Raw genomic sequence first — 21,868 nt, 5'->3', positions numbered from 1 at the left:
GTTCCCATCGAGGACGTTGAACTTGAAACAGAGAGTCGCCAATTTCTCGAGATCGTTTAAGATGCCAAAATGGGTCCAAGTCTTCCTCCCTCAATGGCTTATCTTGATGAGCTAACTCCAAAAGTCTGTGAGCACAAGGCAAGCCATATTGGACCTTGGTAGAGCCTGCTATGATTCCCGGAGAGACCTTGCTCGCTTCACTCTGGACCTGTTTGCCATCTCACCTATGTCGGATGAGCGCGGACGTCTTCTTAGTAGTTCCAAGCTTATAGTGGTTGATCGACGGCGTAGGCTGAAGGTAGGTATTGTTGAGGCGTGCGAATGTCTCCAGGCCCGGTATGGAAAGGCCGCTGTTGAGGATGACAGTGAAAGCGAGGATAATAAGAATGATGACGACTGGATAAATGGATAGTAGTTGAACATATTTCCTTTCCTTCTTGCACTCCTGCTGTCAATCCGCTTCACCGCCAAGGGTAAAGTGCAAACCTACCGTCTTTTCCAGCGGCCATAATAGCGGCATATGCCTTCGTGACAACTGCAGCCTCATTCTGGTGGTACCAGACCATTCCGATCACTGGTTGAGATTCCGACGTAAAAAGCCGCAGACTGGTGCAGGAGCATACTAAACGACGCCAATTTTTCGAAACGACACAGTGACGCCGGCTCAGTCCTCATGTACCTCACAATTTGAACTAGTTTAGAGGGATCAGGGCAAAATCCTGTACTAGGTCCTCGGAGGGAGCTAGTCGATATGATGATCAAGTGGAACGAAATTGACTAGGTACGTCCTGCAGACGCCATTTCAGCATTCTACCGAAGACCTGTATATTTAATCTCTCCTAACTACTTGTCGCGAAAAGATGTGACGACACCTGATGATATAGCAAGCGGGCGTTTACAGTGTCTACCTTAGCCCACAAGAGCAAATAAGATATAATTAACAACATTCTTCGCTGCACCCACAGCAGCAGAAATCGCAAGAAGCCTCTTGTCCTCCACGAAGTCTAGGGGCATCGATACTCATTTTCGGTTCGACAGTCTACCGATGGTGTGAGCTCAGCAACGAGTAAATCCTCACAAAAAAAAAAGGCATTGCAAAAGGCACGCAGAGAAAGTACTCACCGGCTGTTGAGACTCGGTCACATTGACTGGGTTGACTGGAAGAACCTCGAGCTTCGTAGGGGCTTGGTTGACAATTTCGCCAGACATGTCGAGTCTGTGCTACTCGGACTAAACCAATTAATACCACTGGTACACAGGGTTTGGTTCTGCTGCAAATGTTTGTGTACTCACCACTGAAAGAGAAACTTTTGATTGAATTTGACTAGAAGGGGAAAAAAGCCTGCGCAAGATTAAATTGTCACCCAGGAGGCATTCTTAAAGACTTGGAGAAATAGACTGACATTTTATTACCTTGTACCCCTTGCCTGGCGACCGCCCATATCGTTTTGGACACCATCCGCAGTACCCTTCTGGGACAAATTGACTCCACCACCTAGCCACAAAACCTTGGGACAACGCAATGTACTGTCTCGGGTGAGTTATGGGGACCATGAGACACAACCACGTGCTTGAGGTGTTCACCACCGGAGCGAGCCTCTCATTCGTAGAGGCCGGGTATATGGCGTCATAATTACGATTGGTAGCGCTTGGGCGGGGGATTGAGAAACTAGGGTTTCATTTTCCAGAAGGATGTACCTTATGTTGTTGGGTGAGGCTAGTCAGGTAGCGCAAGAGATTTAGACATATCCCTGAAGCGTGGCACAGTACATATGCGGGATACAGCCTCCTTCGGAGCAGTGATGCATTCGGTATTGAATACTCGTGCCACGCCCCACTTTTTAGTGGTGCGAAGGAAATCCTGAGTCCAAAAAGTGGGGCGTGGCACGAGTAACCCCGGTGTATCTAACAAGGCAGGGGAGACTTTGTCTCCCCGCCCGACCAGAACGCACAGAAGATACAAGCATCAATGAAGACAATCATCAGTTTTCGGCTTCAATAATCGACCACAACCCCCGTAGTGAATTAAGTGGGGCATCGTGAATCTAACAAAGGTCCCAGAGTCCCTTCGGAAGTTAGCCGGGATTCACGCAGGCATGTATGGGTTGGGGGCTGAGTCGAAACAAGGGTTACGGAGCCAAACAATAAGCAAGTGCGCCTCAAGCCACACCCGGACACCCGGAGGTGTGTTAGAAATACGGAGGCACTACAATGCCACGGAGAGAATTCTACTGATTCTTCGAATGTAATTAAGTTGATTCTTGTTCTTCTTCTTTCCCCTCGAGGATCGGAACCATTCGAGACTAAAATACGTTTTGTAATACACAGGGCAGCAGGATCGCCACCCAGGCAGCAGGTGGTGGCTGCGCACAATGCGATTCATCACTGGCGGCGCCACAATCTGACAAGGTGCCAGGTTTGCGCTCGAGATGAAGCGGGCTCTTGTAAGAAGGTCGTGGACATAGGCTAGTGACTTCATGACTGCACTGTCATGGGAACGTTTAAGATACCCCAGCTCTATTTTGAAAGGAATTAACTCGACAGTCAGGGCTCCAACTCACAGACGGGGTACTGGTGACTCAGGGGCGGTTATCCATAACCTTTATGGACTCATTTTCATCATCCAACTCGTCGGCTACAGCAAGAGGCTTAGCTTCAAGTTGTATAGCAAAACTGCCAATCACGCTTCGGTCTTGTCGGAAAAGTAATCTTGCTTATCTAGAAATTGTTCGTTACTGTCACAAAATGGCCATTTTGCGTGGGGGTTGCAAAGCGCCATTTGTATGGGAATTTGGGGTGTCCAGCTCACTATCATTGCAGTGATGGATAGCCACGCTATGAAACTGAAACTGGGGTGAGTTTCTGTTTCATATGAAACAGTTTCTAGTTTCAGTCCTTCTGATGGGCACAAAGCTGGCGGGCTATCACGTTCCCGAATGCTGCCCATTATCGCCACAGAGCAGGTTATTGAGGTTCTAATTTGCTCCACGCATTTCTTGCTATTACCCAACCCTCTGCATTCTTTGTATTCCACGGCTGGCGCGCAATTAATTGCAAGTACTTCATGTTTGTGCACAGTGTGGTAAATAATATAAACAATACGTATATTGGCAATATGGACCCCCTCGCAATATTATTGTATTGTCAAGCGGCGCATATTGTATTACGCAATATGCCATTGGTCCATATTGTATTGTATTGCCAAGAATCCAACATATTGGCAATATGACAGTATATCCCGTATAGCACGTGACCATTAAGGATATAATTCAACTGTCGTAACTAACTACAACATAGTGCTTTGAAACTCTGATATCCCAAACCATGACTTCAAACACTCTAATGCTTCAACTACATCACTCCCCATGCGATTTCGACGATCTGTAATGGTTATCTTTGCCCCAGAGAAGAGCCTTTCAGGCTCGGCAGCCATTGCAGGAATTGACAGTATGTCCACGGCCATTTTGCTCAAGTTAGGGTAGGTCTTTTGCTGCGTCTCCTCTACCCACCATGTAAGGGCACTGGTAAACCCATACACCCGCTCAGACCTACAATAATGCTCATACTCGTCCCTGATAGGTGCCGGTTGTAGATGCTTGTTTCGCCATTTCAAGAACTCGTTCGTGGGTCGTGGATGGTGCCTCGGCGAGAGGAAGTGATTCCACGGGTTTGTATTCACCCCACAGCGCCTCAATCAACTTCTCCGATGACTCAATCCATTCCCTCTTCCAGTTCTCGTGTATGTAATGCCATTTATGCGAGGGATGAAGAACTATAGCTGCGACATAGGCAGGCGATTCGTCAGTAAGGCGATAGTACTTATCCAATTTCGCCCAGCCCGAGTTATACATTGGTGCCATGATCGGATCGTCAGTATATGCCTCTTTTCCTGCTTCGAATTGTGCCAACACAAAGTCCATAGCCAGCAGAACATGGTCGAGAGTTGCAAACGATGACTCCAGAGCCTTGGTCGTCATTTTGAGCTTCTCTAAAAAAGATTCGATCTTCTCGAGGATGGTCCAGTCCTCTGCTGAAAGCCTGTCTCCAGCGCAATCTGCTTCTACCCATTTGTTGAAATAGCCATCAATTGCTTCTCTAAGATTCAAGGCCGCTCGCAGCATGGTATACCACGAATTCCATCTTGTGTCGTTGTCTCGCGCAAGCCTGCGGTTATGGCTAATAGCCATAAACTTCTGGCTGCGCTGAACACTTCGCTGAATGTAAACGGCAAAGTTGTGAAGCTTACCAAGTGGGCCTTTCCGCCGCCACGCCTCAATCTGTTTCAGTGTCACATTGTGCAGACTGGAATCTTCGTGTTCGAGCGTCTCGTTATCGGTAACGAAGAGGAAGGATTTGGCGGCTAGGTTGATAATATGACCTTGGCAGCGGAGTCGGTGAGATTTGGGATCATACTGTATGTCAAATTGACGTAGAAGGGCTATACATCATGTATACATGTTAGCGGCGTTCGAAAGAAATTGTGAATTGTGAGTGTACCGACCAAGAGAAAGCGACTTCATCATTGTGTCGTTATTGGTTGCATTATCCATGACGAAATAGCCCAACTTAGAAGCAAAGCCCCAATCTTCAACCACTTCCATAATTGCCGCAGCGAGATGAGAACCATCATGCTCACCGTCGATGTCCTTTAGGGCCAAAGTATGGTGTTCCAGCTTGCCGTCTTCCGTTACATAGTGAGCAACTACGCCCAAGATTGCCAGGGAGTTGGGAGAGGTCCAGAGATCGCAGCTGATATGAATCCTCGACTTTGCCGACTGAATGCGCTGCTTGACCTTCTCCTTCTGATCTTCATACTGGCGCATAATCCATTTCTTGATAGTTTGGTGTGTGTCTGGAAGCCAAGTATCAATATCGGCATTAACGTAGCATAGTAGTGCACGGAATTCTGCGCATTCCACAAGCCGAAATGGAAGAGAACAGGCGGCAATAAACCGTACGTACAACACTTCAAGCTGGTCCGGGTCGACCGAGTCTCCGTAATGATTGTTGAGTCGACGGCGTTTTCGGACATTTTCCTCGGCCGTAAGACGAGCTTGTTCGAGAATGGTTCGTATGGTTCTTACTTTGGCCGATCGTGGGGCGCCCTTTGGGAGGCCATGACCGTCCGGAGGAGGATCCGTTAGGTGCTTAGTTGGAGCCGCAGTTCCACCGGAACAAGAATATGTCTTCTCACAATACTTGCAGCGCCATTCTTCTTTCCTGGTCCGTTGATTGTAATATCTCGTTTCGATATCCTCGTCTGGCATGTGAGAGAAGATCCATGATGTTCTTGGCTTGGCGCAAGAGGCTACAGAGCCCGTGCGAGGTGGCGAAGGCTGGCATTGAGAGGCGTAGCTCTCGTCTGTGTCCAATGGTTGTTGGCTGGAACGCGCCAAAAGGTCATTGGATGGTGTTGAACGTTTCCGTTGCAGTGTTTGAACAAAATGCAGGCGCTGTTGAGGCATTGTCGCAGGATGCACCAGGCATATTTTCGCCAGAATCGTGCATGAGAACAGCAAATTGATCGCATTAGAGAAAAGAAGAGCTCAAAGTCCTCAAAGAGCCAGTTGGTTGGGCACATAGTTAAGGTAACACTCAGAGGTTTGTGGCGGCGCCTTTCATTTGGTGGCGTAATTAACATCGCAGATTCGTAGCTGGCAGGCACGGATCAGGCGTCCTACCCGGCATCGTTTTTGATTGTCTATTATGTTTTATCTATGGCCACGAGATGGTAAATACACACTATTACATATGTTCGTTGACATGACTGTCGGAAGATAAGTGCGTTTTACGCAAACCATACTTACCAACCAATATAAACAATATATTGCCAATATGAGCCGACTGATATCATATTGTCACGATATAGGAAACCGCATATTGTATTGCCACGATATCAGAAAATGCATATTATATGGTATGTATTGCGATATATTGTTTTATTGTCATACTATTTACCACACTGTTTGTGCAATTCTTAGTTCGCTCGATAGCCCCTCGAGACAAATGGGAGCCTCACCGACTCCGTACTGCACAGAAGACAGCGGATTCTAGGTTCTAGGAACCATAACCGGCTCTCTAATAGCACATAATTTATCGAATGCGATAAATTCGTGATTGACAGTGGCTTCTGAGTAAGTTATAGGTGTTTGGTTCAATAAGATTTCTTTTCGAGGGCTACAATGTAGGAAAAAAACGCAGTACTATATGAAACATATGAAACTGGGAAAGTTACAGTTTCATATGAACCCGGTTCCAAGGGCGGTTTCAGTTTCATACGAAACAGAATGAAACGACACGCGTGGCTATCCATCACTGTCACTATGCACTCGCGTTAACTACTTGTAAATATCCCGTAGAGTTTGATGTGGGCTTAACGGGACGATATTCTGAGATGTGTGGGGAACGACGGAATGATATTGTAACGAGCCTAAGTCGGAGGTTTACTTAAGAAAACCCCGCCTCTCCATGACAATCATTACCCCAAAGTCGCACACGACCTTGCTCGTGCCCATGTACCACACATGATGACGGCCATCCGTGCTGGAAGGACTCAGGCCATATACGCGCCAATAGCTAAGACAGCCACCAAGGCAGATCCAGGAATAGTTGCCTTCGGTTCTGCGCCTGCTTTCTTTGCGGTTGTGGTCGCAACGGTAGAGGAAGTGGTCGCAACGGTAGAGGAAGTAGTCTTAGAAGCTTCCCTCCCCGTAGCAGCACTCGTAGTACTGTATAGTATTAGTTTGATTTGATCCTTTTGAGAGAATCCAACTTTCGTGAACGTGATTTACTTACGTTGCTTTACCGGTTGGTCCTGCAACAGATGATAAAGCAGTTGAGCTGGCTGAGGCGGAAGAGGCACACTGGGCACCAATCGCTGAAGCCACCACGATAATAGCGAAAACCTTCATTTTTAAGTATTGGGATACAAGAACTTGACTTATGGCAACAATGAAGAAGTTTTGTAAGTGAACGAACGAAATGCGGTAATGATTTGATTAGTGCATGAGTTGTCAAACAAACTCAGGATCCTCTGGGTGATCCATTGATTTATATATCCTTTGACCCAGAGACAAATGGTTCGTGGTGGCTGTATCGTACGTCGATCTCTCGACGTAGGGTCTCACACCCCGGTTTTTGGGTGGCTTAGTTGTGTCAGGGTCGCTCACCTTGCCAGCGGTGATCCACTTGGTAATTTCTTCGTTTGGATGCATGGTGCGTTCCATTTTCACAATGGGGTCACACGTAGTCAATTCTGCGGCTCTGAATCTATTGCTTGATCCTCTGCGCCTTGTCGGTGTGGCCTCTGTGAGGGGGGCTTCCTTTTCTGACCTTACCTCTAAGACACCTCCCAAGCCAGTGTTAGATTGGCGAGAATATTGTCGGATAAGGCTGCCTCTGTTGATTGAACAAGCAGACTTGGAGTTATTGCTGGATGTCATAAAATCATGGATATCAGAAGGTGAAGAGGCTGGCCAGCCACTTGGAAATAATTAGAAGGCTGGAAATAATGCTTCTTTGCTAAGATAAATGACGTGAATCCCTCTGGCAAGAGGAGGACAAGAAGTCAAGGCATACACAGGCAATTGACAGGCTATTGAATCAAGAACTGCATTTTCAGCGTAGTAAAAATTGAATTGGAACCGCGTAACGCGACAAATATGCGACTAAAGCGGCGCAAATTCATACTGTGGTATCTGGCTGTCTAAACAGAGGATAGCAAGAGACTTCCCCGCCCACAGGAAATGGAGGAAGAAGAAGGAACAAGACTAATAACAGACTCATCAGTTTCTGTATGAATAATTCAATAAGTCATCAATTACACCCTTCATGAGCCAAGTGAGGCATCGTAAATCTAACAGCGCCACTTGCATGGTTTTTAGCGCCAATTACGTTTCACTCTGGCGCCTATCTAAACATTCTTCGACGCAGGCGGTGGAGCTCAAGCCACCACCGAACACTATCTTTGACCCACCAAAAGAGGGTCTGGCCAATCGGCCTAACTGTACAAGCACTGGCCTGCTTAGGCCCTGGAAGACGTCACCGAAAATGAAAGTAACGAATCCAGGGAGGAGGAGGTTGTAATTGCGTGGCTACGTAAATAGCCCAAAATGTATTCACGGGTGTGCTCGAGCTTCCACGAAAGGCTGGTTGTTTGCTTGGCTGAACGCGGTTTGTCCCGAGGAGGGTTGTGATGAATCTCAATTGCCGTTGGGAAATTATGGAGCAGTTAACCCTAATTTACCACATAAAATGCCCCTGACGAATACCATGTGTGTCAGACAATTGTGCGATCACATTATATCGAGCATAACGGTACTGAAGGCGCTAATTGTATTGAGAGGGAATTATCTAACAAGCAATAATAACTGTACCAAAGAAATTGCTGTAATTGCCCTATATAGAAGACAACCGTGTAGATACGATAATTGCAGGACTTCTAAGTTCTCGGAGAGAAGTCCAATGTTGGGTAGGCATGATATATGACAACGTGTCATAGCTTGCCGTCTTGAAAGACTGGCAGGATGTCAATGGAGGAACACCAGAGTGAAGTGTTCGTATGCGTAGCCTGTCGTCGCATTGAATTTGTTGATTGTAAGTCCACAGAATTGCGCTTCCTCCTCAATTTACTCCATTTTGCTGTCAACGGACATCTAATAATACTATTATCAGTCATTACAGAAAAATACAACACGGAATCCTCGGATAAAAATGTAACTAAATAACAGGATTTATAACACAAGAAACTTCAATAACGTATGTGCATAGCGGGTCGCTCAACATAGCGAACCGCTCACTCCACAGGGCAAATGGAACCATCATTCTTTATTTACTTACTTCTCAACGAAAAATCATGGACTCTGTAAAAAAAGAGAAAAACATAATCTTAGCCTACCAAGCTATACAACATAACTCTAATCTAAGCATTCGAGCAGCCGCAGCGATCTACAAAGTTCCATTTAGCACGCTCAAGGATCGGATTAACGGTGTTACTGCAAGACGCGATACTATGCCTAATTGTCGAAAACTTACAAATATAGAGGAATTAACAATTGTTGAATATATTCTTGACCTAGATTCGCGATCATTTCCTCCTCGGCTTAGTGGGGTGCAAGATATAGCAAATCGACTGCTCGCGGATCGCGACGCGCCTCCCGTGGGATCACGATGGGCTTCAAACTTTGTTAAGCGCCACCAAGAGCTTACCACGCGTTTACGCGTAGATATGACTATCAGAGGGCCTTATGCGAAGATCCAAAGATAATTGAGCCTTGGTTTGAGCTTGTACGGAACACCGTCGCGAAATACGGCATACTAGACGAGGATTTCCACAACTTTGATGAGACTGGCTTTATGATGGGCATAATCTCGACCACTATGGTTATTACAAGCTCAGATAGACATGGCAAACCAACTTTAGCTCAACCAGGTGACAGAAAATGGGTTTCAGTACTCCAGTCTACTAATTCCCGAGGCGAAGCTATCCCGCCATTTATCATAGCTGCGGGGCAGTTTCACCTTGGAAACTGGTATGAAGATAGCGCGCTACCAAAGGATTGGGTTATCTCTATAACTCACAACGGCTGGACTACAAGTGAGAAAGCCGTAGATTGGATCCGGCACTTCGAAAAGCATACTAAACCTAAAAGTTGCGGCGCATATCGACTTCTTATTCTAGATGGGCATGAAAGTCACCACTCAACCGAATTCGAGGTATTCTGCAAAGACCATAAGATTATTACGCTTTGTATGCCATCTCATTCATCCCACATTCTTCAGCCATTAGATGTTGGCTGTTTTGGGCCGCTAAAGAAGGCATATGGCAAAGAAATTGAAGGACTTATGAGGGCGCACATTACACACATCACACAAGCTGACTTCTTTCCCGCGTTTTGCACCGCCTTTAAAGCCGCAATGACCAAAGAAAATATCCAAGGAGCTTTTAGAGGCGCAGGACTTGTTCCATTTGATCAAAATAGTGTCTTATCGCGTCTAGATGTAAGGCTACGGACTCCAACACCAGTTGAAGCCGCACTTGAGCTACCAAACCCGTGGGTTCCAAAGACCCCAAACAACCCAACCGAGGCAACTTCACAAACTAATTATATTAAAAAACGAATTAGTCGCCATCAGGGAAGCTCACCAACATCAATTTTAGACGCTATGGATCAATTTGCGAAGGGCACATGCGGAATAATGCACAAGATGGCCCTCTTAAAGGCTGAGGTTAACCAGCTTCGAGAGGCAAATGCACTACTAAGTAAGCGGCGTAGAGCCAAAAAACACGTTTACGTCAAGGAGGTAGCATGACTATTGCCGAGGGACAAGCTCTTCAGGATCAGAATGACGTGGATGAGCAGATAAAGCAAGAAGATCGCTGGACGAGAGGTCGCAAACCAAGGGATGAGAGGAAGGGTCGGCGATGTGGTGTGTGCGGCAAGCCCGGCCATAATGCACGAACATGTCGGATTGATGTGGAAATATCTAATGAAGAGTATACCAGCGAAGATTAGTTGATTTCCTATGTTGTGGTTGTTTTTTGGTGGAATCTTTACGAAAAGGTAGTATTGGGTGAGCGGTTCGCTATGTTGAGCGACCCGCTATGCACATACGTTATAACTATTGACTACAAAAGCAATTATATTGAGGGGTTATCGGATGTAACTAGAAGGAAAATCTCGGCAGCTACTTTTCACTAAAGTACAAGACAGCTATAAAAGGTTGGAAGATTCCATCTAGTTACATAGAAAAACAAGGACCAAAAAAGCCCACTGTCCAAAGATATCTAGCTCGTAACTTGATATTTGCCTACAACCCTAATATGATACGAAATAAAATGCCACATACCGGTGCAAATCCACTCATAAAGTGGATCATCACCTGCTGCAGTAGAGTACAGGCAGTGAAGTTATGCCACGTATCGGTACGATGGGTAGTTTTACGCCCGTGTTTTTTTAGTTACACTCTTGTCTCCATTGTCCCGAAATGTCGAAAATATGAACTGCATTGGGTCGGGGTCGGATCCCTCTCCACCCTTTTAACAAAGGGGATTACGGAAGCTCAAGTTCTAAATCACAATTTTATACTGTTGCTTCCACCGCCGTCTTTGGCGGCGGAGCCAGCAGCCTGCGAATGGCTTCAAACGGTGGCTGAAACAGACCTCACGTGAGGAGGCCTCAACACCAACACAGGGGCACGTTATCTATAGCTAGATGAATTCAACAAGCATCAATCAACCAGTTACGAGTACCCCAAACCGCGTGATAATTATCACCCGAATAGAAGCCTTGCGCTTCCAACATATACCATCAGTAAGTAAACATTATAAGTTCTGGTAAAATGAGCGAGATATGTATAATATACTACTAATAATTATTAGATTCCATCTTATTCCGAACAACATCACAGACCGCATCTTCCGTATCACTGTTGGCCAATCCGAAAAATATCTGTGGGACAAGGGAAACCGTGATCTCGGGCAGTTCGAACGTCGTTATTATGCATCGCAGAGCTACTTGTTATTCCAACCTCCCCAAAGAATGTGGCCACTCGGTTATTACTGCTGCAGTTCATCAAGATTGTAGAGACAAGTTAGAATGGTATCTTGTTGTATAATAAGCTGTTCTAGTTGCGTCAGATATTTGTGATAGTGAGCTGTGGTTTAGGTACTTGTGGTAGATGTGGCAGAATCCAAGATATTAACAGAAAAAATCTGGACGAATCAGGAGTGATGAAAGTCATGCCCGTGTAAGGATCATGCCCGCGTAGCAATTCCCTTAACAAAACGTCCCTGACATGAGTCGATCTGATTGCAGAACGATGTCACGATTATGGCTACTCGCCCCAAAACCCCAACAGACATATGTACAACATGACACTTCAAATTCCGTTAGCAAACTAACCTACGAGATTTCGTGCGATTGACCTACAGGATAACAGAACCGACGGCCGCAATTATCCACAGCATGACTAGGTCCCGATACATTCCCAGCTCGTTGAAGGACTCTGGTTCAGTGAAGTAAATAGTGCAAAATACCGTATACGATATTTTTTTAACCTCACACTGCACTGTATTGTTTAGGAATTTGCTGCACTGCACGGTATACGGTATTGCACTGTATTTGAGCAATATCGTATTGTAATATCATACCGCACGGCGTGCAAAGAGCCGCATGGCCCAGGCATGAAGCTAACCCAATTGAGTAAGGTTGAGGTTCTACAATGTCTCACCAACCGTGAATGACGAAGCTATTCGCAGCCAACGTGTAATAGTTTGCTCTTTTCAAGAGATGGGAGCGCTTGAGAAACGGTTCTTTCAACCTCAATTGTGTTAGATCAGAGGCGCAGATTGGCGACACGGCTGAACTACTCAACGTCACTCCCATTTTCTACATACTCACTAGTGCTCATATTGTCAGGATACTATGTCGCCCGTTGCTCACCCTCTTCCATTATTGCTGAATCCAAAACAAGTCCAATGTCGTCAACCCAAGCCACTTCGTGAGTCTTCGACCAGGATTTTATGCACTCAATTGCCTCAATTATGTCAATACCTAGCCTATTTCTGCGATCCTGAAGGGTGATTTTAGTGTCAGAGAAGAGGCGCTCTGGCTCGGCAGACATCGCTGGAATTGACAAAAGATCAAGCGCCATTTTGGACAGGTTTGGATAGAGTGTTTGTTGTGTGTCTTCAAGCCACCACTTTCGTACGTCTTTTACCTTGACCCTTGGACCTGATATATAATTCTGATACTCGTCAAATTGGGTAGGAAGACCGAGATCTTCTTGGTCATCTTCCCATGCAAGGAACGAATTACTCACCAGCGGCTTGTCAACCAGGGACTGAGCTCCCGACTCAGCCATTTTGGCGACTGGTGCGTAACGAGACTTCCAGAGACCTTCTACGGCGGTCTTACTACTTTCAATCCACTCAGGATGGTCCTCCCAGGCGACATCAAAGTAGTGCCACTTTCTATGAGGACTGAGGACAATGGCTGCAACATATGCAGATGAACGTTCTGTAAGAGTGTAATACGCGTCGAATTTCGCCCACCCTGCCTCAACGCATGGCGCCATAAAGGCGTCATTTCCGTATTCGATTCGTGCAGCCTCAAATTTACTAAGCAGGAAGTCCATTATCGGCAACGTTCGGTCAATCGTATGCGCGTGACCTTCTGTAGCCTTGGTTGCATCAGCGAATGATTTGAGGAAATTGCAAACTTTTCTCAGCTCAACCCAGTCTTGCTCTGAAAGGGAGTCAAGCTTCAGGTCCTTCTCCTTGGAACAAAAGTAATCAATTTGATCTGCAAGTTCAATAGTTCTCGCGGTCATATAGTACTTGGAGTTCCACCTTGTATCGTTGTCGCGAAGAAGTCCCTTCTTGTCGCTGATCTCTTTAAACCTCTGTATACGTTGGGGACTACACCGGATAAAAACAACGATGTTGTGGAGCTTGCCAAGAGGACCAGCCTTCCTCCATTTCAATATATCAGATTCTGAAGGTTTGATATATTCGCTCGTGGTCTCCTTCTTGATCTTATTTTTCGTAGGTGCTTCCACTGGTGCCGCTTTTGGAAACATAAATGCGTGTGCTGCCAGATTGATAGTATGACCATTGCAACGAAGGCGGTGATGTTTCGCGTCATATAAGATATCATGCCTCTCGTTTAACAAGTTCTGTAGAGTATTCATCAATGTATCATTTGAATCTGCATTGTCCGAAACAAAATATCCAACCTGGGTGACAATTCCGTAGTCCTCGACAACATCCATCACAATCTGAGCCTGGTTCTCCCCTGAATGCTTACCATGCACCTCTCGTAGAGCAACGCAATAGGAAACCAACTCGCCGTTGCTGTCAATAAAGTGTGCAACAACGCCAAGGATGCCAAGCTTATTTGGAGAGGACCACAAATCGACGGTGAAGTGTATTCTCGAGACGGCTGATTGAAGAACTTGCCGCATACGCCGCTTTTGCGTCTCGAACGTTCGCATTACCCACTCGCGAATCGTCTGATGTGACGTAGGTAAGATTGAGAGCACGCCAGGATTGAGGAACTTGAGTACGGCTCGAAAAGTTTCTCTTGTTGCCATACGAAGTGCGACCCCGCAGTCCGCAATCCACTTTACATACAGTTGCTCAAATTTATCAGCGTTGAGATCTGTCGGTTCGTCATCGTGTCGACGGCGTTTAAGGGGGTTCGCGCTTTGAGACATCCGTGAGAAAGCCTCCTCAAGATGGTTCCTTGTTTTAGCCGCCCTTTCTTCGTTGGGCGTCAATATACCAAGAGTATTGTGCGATTTAAGGTGCTTGTAGATATGAGCTGTGCCTCCATTTTCGAGATATTCGGCAGGCTTCCCTTTGCAGTATTTGCAACGCCAGATAATCTGACCTTCCGTATTACGGACGATCTCGTTTTTTCCGAAAGGCGTATGGTCCCATATCTTCGATGTACGCTTCTTCTTCTTAAATTGAGAAGGCGACAGCGGCGAAGTATACGTTTCTCCGATGTCAGAATCTCCGTTGTCGCTGGCAGCTGATGAATCAGCCACTAGGGATGTTTGAGATGATATGGCCGCGAAGGAAGCCGCAATACCTGAGTGTTGAGAAGTCATTATGTATTAGATTAAGAATTGTCGACGAAGGAAGTGAAATTTCAGGGGCTGACACGCTTTATTGCAGAGAAGTCCTTCAATTGGGATCTTCATTCATTACGCCTGATGCGTACAGCAAGGGCCTCGTATTACTCGTGTTGCACCGTATTTGCACTGCATGAATATCATATTAAACGATATTCAAACGACCTCGCACTGCACCGCACGGTTTTCTATTTTTCTTGCACTGCACGGTATTTTTATATCGTGCAGGCAATACGATATTGAATACGATATCGTCTTATTTACGGCCACACTATTTACATCACTGAGTGTCATGCCCGGGTATCAATTGCCTAGTGTATGTTGGGCTTTAGGTGTACAGCTTACAGGGTAGAATAAGCAAATAGCGCATCGTTATGGCCCTTTAGGGATGTTGTAATCCCTCCGGGCGTAAATAAATTACATTACATTACATTGCCCAGTGTAAAGGGTTCAGCCCGTGTTTATTCAACAAAGAATGCCTTCATATTGTCCGTCTAAAACTAAGGAGAAAGGAAAGATCAAGAGCTCGAGGCGAGCCTCGAGCTCGTGGTTAGGTCCATGTCGCTAAAGGTCATCCCATTCCATTGTCAAAAACCCCCCATACTTTGGTCCTTAGTTTGACCATTTCTGTGGTCGACTGAGATTATTCCACTTCCAAGGCCGACTTCCACGGCTAACCCTGCTTATTTGTACTGTGGTACGTGGTGTGCTACATTGCACTGAACATCGTGGTAGTTATAGGAAATTAAATATTGTATTCACTCAGACTAATGGCTCCCAAGATGTGACAGGCCCTCGTTGAATCTCATGCGCTTGCGCGAATTAACTTAGCTCGCGAGCAACCAGCATATGATTAACAACATTCTTCAGAACAGCCGCAACAACAAAAGTCGCAAGAAGCATATTCTCCGCCGCGAAGTATAGGAACATCGGTATTCATCTGTGGTTCGACAGTCTACCAAATTTCGCATGCTCAGCAACTAGGCAATACTCACAATGGAGCAATTAAATGCAAATAGCGCACAGAGAAAACACTCACTGGCTGCCGGGATTCAATCGTATTGGCAGGATGAACTGGAAGGAGTTCCTGGTTGGCAGTGGGTTGGTTGACGATTTCGCCAGGCATCTTTTGTTTTGGACAGTCTTTAATCGGACGCACCCAAATCTCTATTCGGACGCACCCCCCCCACATTCAGCCACAGCAGTCTCCGATAATGTCCCGGTCAAATTTGCTGCAAGTGATATCTCCAGTATTTCCACCATACCAACAACTACTTACAGTGCCTGAGTAGTATTTTGCTACCACCCCAGGGTGACTTCCTACCTTAATCCGTTGCAACTACAATGCTATCACCAACCTTTTCCTTTTCCTTCCACTTTTTCTGTCTCTTCGCAAGCAAAATCTTCGTTATTTTATGGTCCTCCTCTACATCTGGAGAATGATGCTGTTTAGCTGGATTATTCCCGCCCCTGTGTCCCTTTGCCTGTTGACGAGTAACTCGAGTTGTGACTCTAGCAGAAACTTTACTCCGCTTTCGCCGAGGCTGTTGTTGGTCTGGTAGGTCGGCTGCGTCTTCCTCGTCAAGAGTTGACCCTAGCTCGAATTGAGAGTAGTTCCGACGTGCTGACCTCTTAACGCCACTTCGTGTTGACCCTTGAGGCGCAAGTTGATGATCGGGAATCGCACGTTCGTTGCCAAATGGTTCGCCATTTTGTGGTTGTCCCTTGGGCAGCGCTCCTAATAGTGCGAGCTGAAAACTGTACTATTGGTGCACACTGCAGCGCACACTATTAGTGCATACACTATTAGTTCAGTGTACGTTTCTTGCACCACACTGATAGTTCAGTGCGGTGTTGTTAAATTACACTGACAGTGTAGTGCAACCCGACCACACGGGCGACTGGTTCAGTGCGAAGGTCGCCCACTAATAGTGGTACTAATAGTGCCAGATGAAGCTGGGCAACGACCATTGGTCAGTGAGCAGTGAGGGAGCTGAACTGGGAAATTGAAGGTGGGGGCAATTTTGTGGCACGTTTCACACTACTAGTGCAAATTGTGGCTTGCACCATGGTGTTGTCTGATGGTGACAGACGGACTAACAGTGTAGTGTGGGGTTGCTCAGGCACACTGCTAGTTCAGTCCAGCTGTTTCAAACGCACTGGTGGTTTAGTGTGGCCCAGTCAAACGCACTGAAGGAGCAGTTTGGGGTGTCCACACGCACTATTCGCACTATTAGGAGCGCTGCCCTTGGGTATTCCCATCGGAGGACGCTGTACCTGAAGAAGAGGATCGTCAATTTCTCGAGATCGTTTGATGTGCCAAAATGGATCCAAGTCTTCCCTCTTCAGTGGCTTATCTTGATCAGCTAACCTGAGGAGCATGTGAGCACAAGGCAAGCCGTATTGAGCCTTAGTAGAGCCTGTACACGCTAGTAAAGGCTTCTTGGAGATCTGGCCTGATTCCATAAGCCTGTGGATCTCGTTGAGTTGGTCTAGTGCCCAACGAGTGACACTTAAAGGCAGCTGGCCAAGCCACTCTCTTCCTGAGAACTGGTTCCGAATGGTGGTGTTTGCTTGTTGTATTTTGTCTTTATATAGCAGACGTTTATCCACTGTCTGACTAGCTGTGGCCTCTTCGACATCAGGGAGGTCGGACCGAAGGGATAGGTTGTAGGTCTTCAGAGAATGATGGTTTGACTCGGCCGGTGCTGTCGTAATCAAACCGAAGTTCCGATAATGGCGAGTATAGCAGCATGCCCATTCTTTCTTCAAAGGTAAATATGTGCTCTTGAGATAACTCAGAATGCGCTCCTGGTGTTCAAAGGTCTCTTGAAGTTGCCGCCATGCTTGATTTGAACTCGTCCTCCGATCTGCTAAATACCATATGTCTCCAGAGGAGGTACAGACCAGCTCGAGTTTTTAATACTCGTTTGGGAACAGGGCCAAGTTTGGAATCCTTCATATCTTTAACGTTGACATTCCCACGTTCCATCTCTTGAATGTCAGCAGTATCTGCATTGTCACTATCGCTATCTGTCTCAGAGCCATCGGTTTTCTTCCACCACTTCTTAATAGATAAGACCACATTGCTGTTGATATGGAAGACACATAGCTGAAGTTGCGCATTAGGAAATATTTGCCGTGCTGCAGCACGCAGCTGGTCGTCCTTATCCGTGATAATAACTTTTGGCGGCGCGATGTTGCCTGCTTGTTGGAATCTCGACAGCTGTTGGAGGAACCACTCATAAGTAGCAACTTGTTCGTTATTAAGAAGGCCATAACAAATTGGCATGGACGTCTTCTCCGACGATACAGTTACGACAGTAACCAAAGGCATTTTATAGCAGTTGGTCTTATATGTAGCGTCAATCTGGAGACATGACGAGAATTGTTGCCACATCTTTCCCCCTTTATGATAAGCCCAAGCGGCATTTCGAAAACGGAACTCATCATGAATCCAGTCTAAGCCCCATATCCAGACTCTCTTCGACTCAGAGAGCGTCCGTACAAAGTCATTGGCGGGGCCGTAGCCTTGACGTTTGGCTTGGTTGACTTTCCATCGCCAGTTATATATATCTGTCCTGCGAATAGCAATCTGAGGCCACTTTTGGCACAGTTGCTTATGAACGGATCGAGAAGAGATCGTCTTGTCAAGACAAAGATCTTTCAGGAGGTTCATTTGTTCGTCTGTTAACTTTCTCCATTGGTAGTGCTCGGTGAGGCCTTGTGATGGCCCGTGGTCTCGATGAAGGGAGCTGACAACTCTCATGGACCATTCGTAGTTGTTGGCATGGAGGGACTGAACGATAACTTTGAACGGGCAGTTGGCGGCCAACTTCGTTGTATTCGTGTTCCGTATTTTGGCGATTGACTCTCTGGGCTTATAATACCGACTCTTATCACAGACAAGCTCACATTTTATTGTTCTAGTCTTCGCCTTATTCTTTTGACTTCGTATCGTGATGAGGCCCATCCGATTCTGAACACAAAACTCCTTTAGGCTGTCGAGGAGCAACTCAAGAGACTCATAAGTTGTTGTTAGAAGAGGAGAGTCCGATGGAAAGACCGCCTCCCATGGTTCACCATTCCAATCCTCAGATTCATCGATCTCGTTACATTCATCGGAGTCACTAATAGATTCATCTGCTGAGTCGACAGGTAGCGTTTCAGACGGTTCGGGGAAGCCTGGAGGGTGCGCCATAGCCAGCATTAGAAGAGTCTTATCGACGGCTTGTAAAGCTATTGTATTCAATACACTGCGAATTAACATATTTGTCTTAACAGGATTTTATGGCTATATGCAGATTGGCGCTTCTGTTAAGATCTAGGACTTCTGCATGTCTCGAAGTCCTAGCATCTAGACCGCAGTCCTGTAAGAACTACTGGGACGCTTGCTACCCACTGACAACTGACAGGCGGTGGTTTAGAAGTCAAAGAGGAATTTCTATCACCTCAACAATGCTTAATTGGTTAGTTTTAAGAATGGCGACAATGACAACCAACACTGAACAGTTTCGACGTCGGTTGCTTCAGTCCGCGAAGTCGGAGGCTATGTGGCTTAAGGTACCTTAGGTGTGGCTGAATGTGGGGGGTGCGTCCGATTAAAGACTGTCTTGTTTTGATGGCACGAGTGATCCTACTGGTAGGTAAGCGGGATTCCAGGTCTGTGGTAACTGTTTCTGCACTCTTCATTGAAAGAAAAGCTTACTGATAGAGCTTACGAGGAAAACGAGATGTGAGATATTGAATCGATGCTAGAAATCGTCACTTATTTGTTCGAGGAATGGGACGGCATTTATTTCTGTCCCGCGGGGCGGAAACACAGCCACATGATGCGGTGGGGTACAATCAGTCGGCATCCCAACTCGCACACGGTACACCAAACATTGCTGGGTCGCCGAAATGGCTTGTCGTCCTAGACTTCAACACGGCTTGAAAAAAGTGTGGAGATAATTGCAAAGAAGCATCTGCAAGTTCCATGCAAGACGCGTAATTGCGTGGCGTCGTCGTTAAGGTACCAGGGACAACATCCTGTCTCGCGAGACTTGATACTTGACTAAGGATGGCTCTCTTGTACTTCCAGATAGCATGTCACTGCCACACCTCAGTAACTACGCTTTGACAGGGTAAGTGGCTGGACAAACCTCGCCTGAAACATATTTTTCATGATTTAGGTAACATCTTAGTAGAATCTTCTGAATCTGGTGCAAGCGGAAGTTGCCCGTTGGGACTTTACTAGTCTCCATATCCGCTGAGGATGCCGTGGTGAGGTGATAGACAGCGCGGCACAGATGTAGCAATAAATCGGATGTTATCCGAGCAGTAACAAGAGAGACCTCGTCTGGACGGCTGAATGAGACCCCCCCAAACATAGGTCAAGACCTTAGCGATCTTGGCGAGCCAAACTTTCCCCCTCCACCAAGCAGTACTTTTAGCCAAAAAAATATCTCGTTTACGGCACAGAACTAACGTCGGGGACCCATTAACCGGCCAGACCCCCCAACCGGCCACCCGTGGGACCAAATGGCATCATATTGGAACTTCGATTTCAACGGTCATGATAGATGAAAATAGTAATATTTGGTGTTTTCTAGCTGTCCAGCTTCCATTCATTACATAGAGACTCAAAATTGACCCCGTCTGCAATAGAGGGTCCTGGAGGCCGTCTTTGAAGACGCTGCCGGGTCTTTTCAACGTCTTTGATATTGGCGAATTTTCTATTAGGATCATGTATGACTTTTCGCTTCTTTCTTGGCTTCTGATGATCAATCTGCCGCTGTAGTGATTGAATCTTCTGTTCGGCTTCAACAAGCTGCATGTTCTTATCGTCAATTCCCTTCCGAATCTTACGAAATAGCTGACGGGCTGTTGGGTCTATGTCTTTGGGTCTAAGAAGTTGGGGAATATAGTCAAAAATTTGACTACCGCGCTGTGGGGTCTGTAGTAGGTCATTTTGCTGCTTTGTACACATTTGTGGTGTCTCTTGCGTTATTTCCTTGAGCGGTTGAGTCGCTGATTTGAGGGATTTTGACAGGAGAGGTCGGCTCATATTAGTGGGATAAATTCCGGTGGCCCGCCATCCTGAAAGAATGTTTCCTTTGGTAATTCCGGTATTCCGAGCTTTGTCATAACAGTCAAGGAAGGTTATTTTGTTTATTGAAAGCAAGGGTGTTGATAATTGAAGGTCCATAATGAAAGTGCGATAGCTGGCTTTGACTGAGCTAAAGACACCAACGTCAAGCGGCTGTAAAACGTGAGATGAATGCTCTGGCAGAAAAAGAAGGTATATTTTATTTTTGAAGCATTCCAGCATAAAATCATCGGTTGTATGACTTCCGTGACCATCTACAATTAGTAGCCGTGGCTCTTTCGGGTTAGTTGGTGCTGTTTCCGGGATAAAGACCTCGCGCAGCCACGCAAGCCCAATTTCATCAGAAGTCCAGCCATTTGGTGATGTTGTAAAGTGCCATTTATGATATTTATCGCATTTATCGGGAAACCATTGCTGTTGAACGCTTGCTCCTTTGAATATCACCAGAGGACTAAGTGTCCTGCCGTCTGCTGAGATGCATTCGATAATTGTAGTCCAAGACCGCGACCCAGGCTGCTTCCGAATAATTACTCGAATTTCTGCACTCCCAATGATAAGACTATTAGTCCCTTGACCCTCGTGAACACCAGTCTCATCCATATTATATTGATTTCGCGCTGGGATTCCTTGTACTGCTGGTAGCTGGACCCTTGAAAAGAAGCTCTTGATTGTATCAGCAGAAGCCCCATTAATGCGACAGGAATCCATCTTCTTGCCTTTTCTAGTTGCTATTTCAGGATGCCGACGTATGAATCCTTTTACCCAATTCTTCCCCAAAGGGCGATGGTCTCCTCCCTTGGCTAGGATATATGAGACAAAGAGGTAGAGTTGTCGATGTGTAATTGGCACATTTAATGACGACTGGGCTACTATCCAAGTAACCAGGGCACTTTCATCCTTCTGCGATAGCCGCTGACGCGGTTCATATGCATCAATTCGCGTATGGGAGCCGGACATTCGATCTTGAATAGTTGTCCTTGGTATCCCCGACTGTGCTGCAGCTTTTCTGACAGACAGGCCACTGCGCACGGCCGATAGTGCGTTTTGAATATCATCTTCCGTGTAGTTTGGCATTGGGAATCCAAAAATTAAAACAGAATTTAAATTGTTGTTAAATTGCACGAGAAATCGCGGTTG

The 21,868-nt window shown here is 46.2% G+C and overlaps 5 protein-coding genes across 5 annotated transcripts; all 5 read right to left on the bottom strand.

Moving 5' to 3' along the window:
* Nucleotides 1-3,560: 3,560 nt before the first annotated feature.
* VFPPC_18550 (transposase-like protein) lies at nt 3,561-5,465 on the bottom strand (the record flags this gene model as incomplete). Its single annotated transcript, XM_022430143.1, has 2 exons — nt 3,561-4,438; nt 4,502-5,465. The coding sequence occupies 2 exons, from the start codon at nt 5,463-5,465 to the stop codon at nt 3,561-3,563; spliced, it is 1,842 nt and encodes a 613-aa protein (XP_022284969.1).
* A 1,088-nt stretch (nt 5,466-6,553) lies between these two features.
* Nucleotides 6,554-6,911, bottom strand: VFPPC_12169 (hypothetical protein; the record flags this gene model as incomplete). Its single annotated transcript, XM_018290136.1, has 2 exons — nt 6,554-6,728; nt 6,796-6,911. The coding sequence occupies 2 exons, from the start codon at nt 6,909-6,911 to the stop codon at nt 6,554-6,556; spliced, it is 291 nt and encodes a 96-aa protein (XP_018135672.1).
* Nucleotides 6,912-12,423: 5,512 nt separating this feature from the next.
* On the bottom strand, nt 12,424-14,616 carry VFPPC_18549 (hypothetical protein; the record flags this gene model as incomplete). The annotated part of the gene is made up of 1 exon (XM_022430142.1): nt 12,424-14,616. One exon carries the CDS (start codon nt 14,614-14,616, stop codon nt 12,424-12,426), a length of 2,193 nt encoding a protein of 730 aa, XP_022284968.1.
* Nucleotides 14,617-15,965: 1,349 nt separating this feature from the next.
* VFPPC_18548 (transposase) lies at nt 15,966-18,910 on the bottom strand (the record flags this gene model as incomplete). Its single annotated transcript, XM_022430141.1, has 3 exons — nt 15,966-16,398; nt 16,832-17,451; nt 17,522-18,910. The coding sequence occupies 3 exons, from the start codon at nt 18,908-18,910 to the stop codon at nt 15,966-15,968; spliced, it is 2,442 nt and encodes an 813-aa protein (XP_022284967.1).
* A 1,320-nt stretch (nt 18,911-20,230) lies between these two features.
* VFPPC_12164 (transposase) lies at nt 20,231-21,805 on the bottom strand (the record flags this gene model as incomplete). Its single annotated transcript, XM_018290132.2, has 2 exons — nt 20,231-21,394; nt 21,461-21,805. The coding sequence occupies 2 exons, from the start codon at nt 21,803-21,805 to the stop codon at nt 20,231-20,233; spliced, it is 1,509 nt and encodes a 502-aa protein (XP_018135788.2).
* Nucleotides 21,806-21,868: the final 63 nt, after the last annotated feature.

The sequence above is a fragment of the Pochonia chlamydosporia genome (genome assembly GCF_001653235.2).
Source record: "Pochonia chlamydosporia 170 chromosome Unknown PCv3seq00015, whole genome shotgun sequence".
Lineage (NCBI taxonomy): Eukaryota > Fungi > Ascomycota > Sordariomycetes > Hypocreales > Clavicipitaceae > Pochonia > Pochonia chlamydosporia.
The sequence above is the reverse complement of the archived record's forward strand: the minus strand, read 5'-3'. Positions and strand labels throughout refer to the sequence as shown.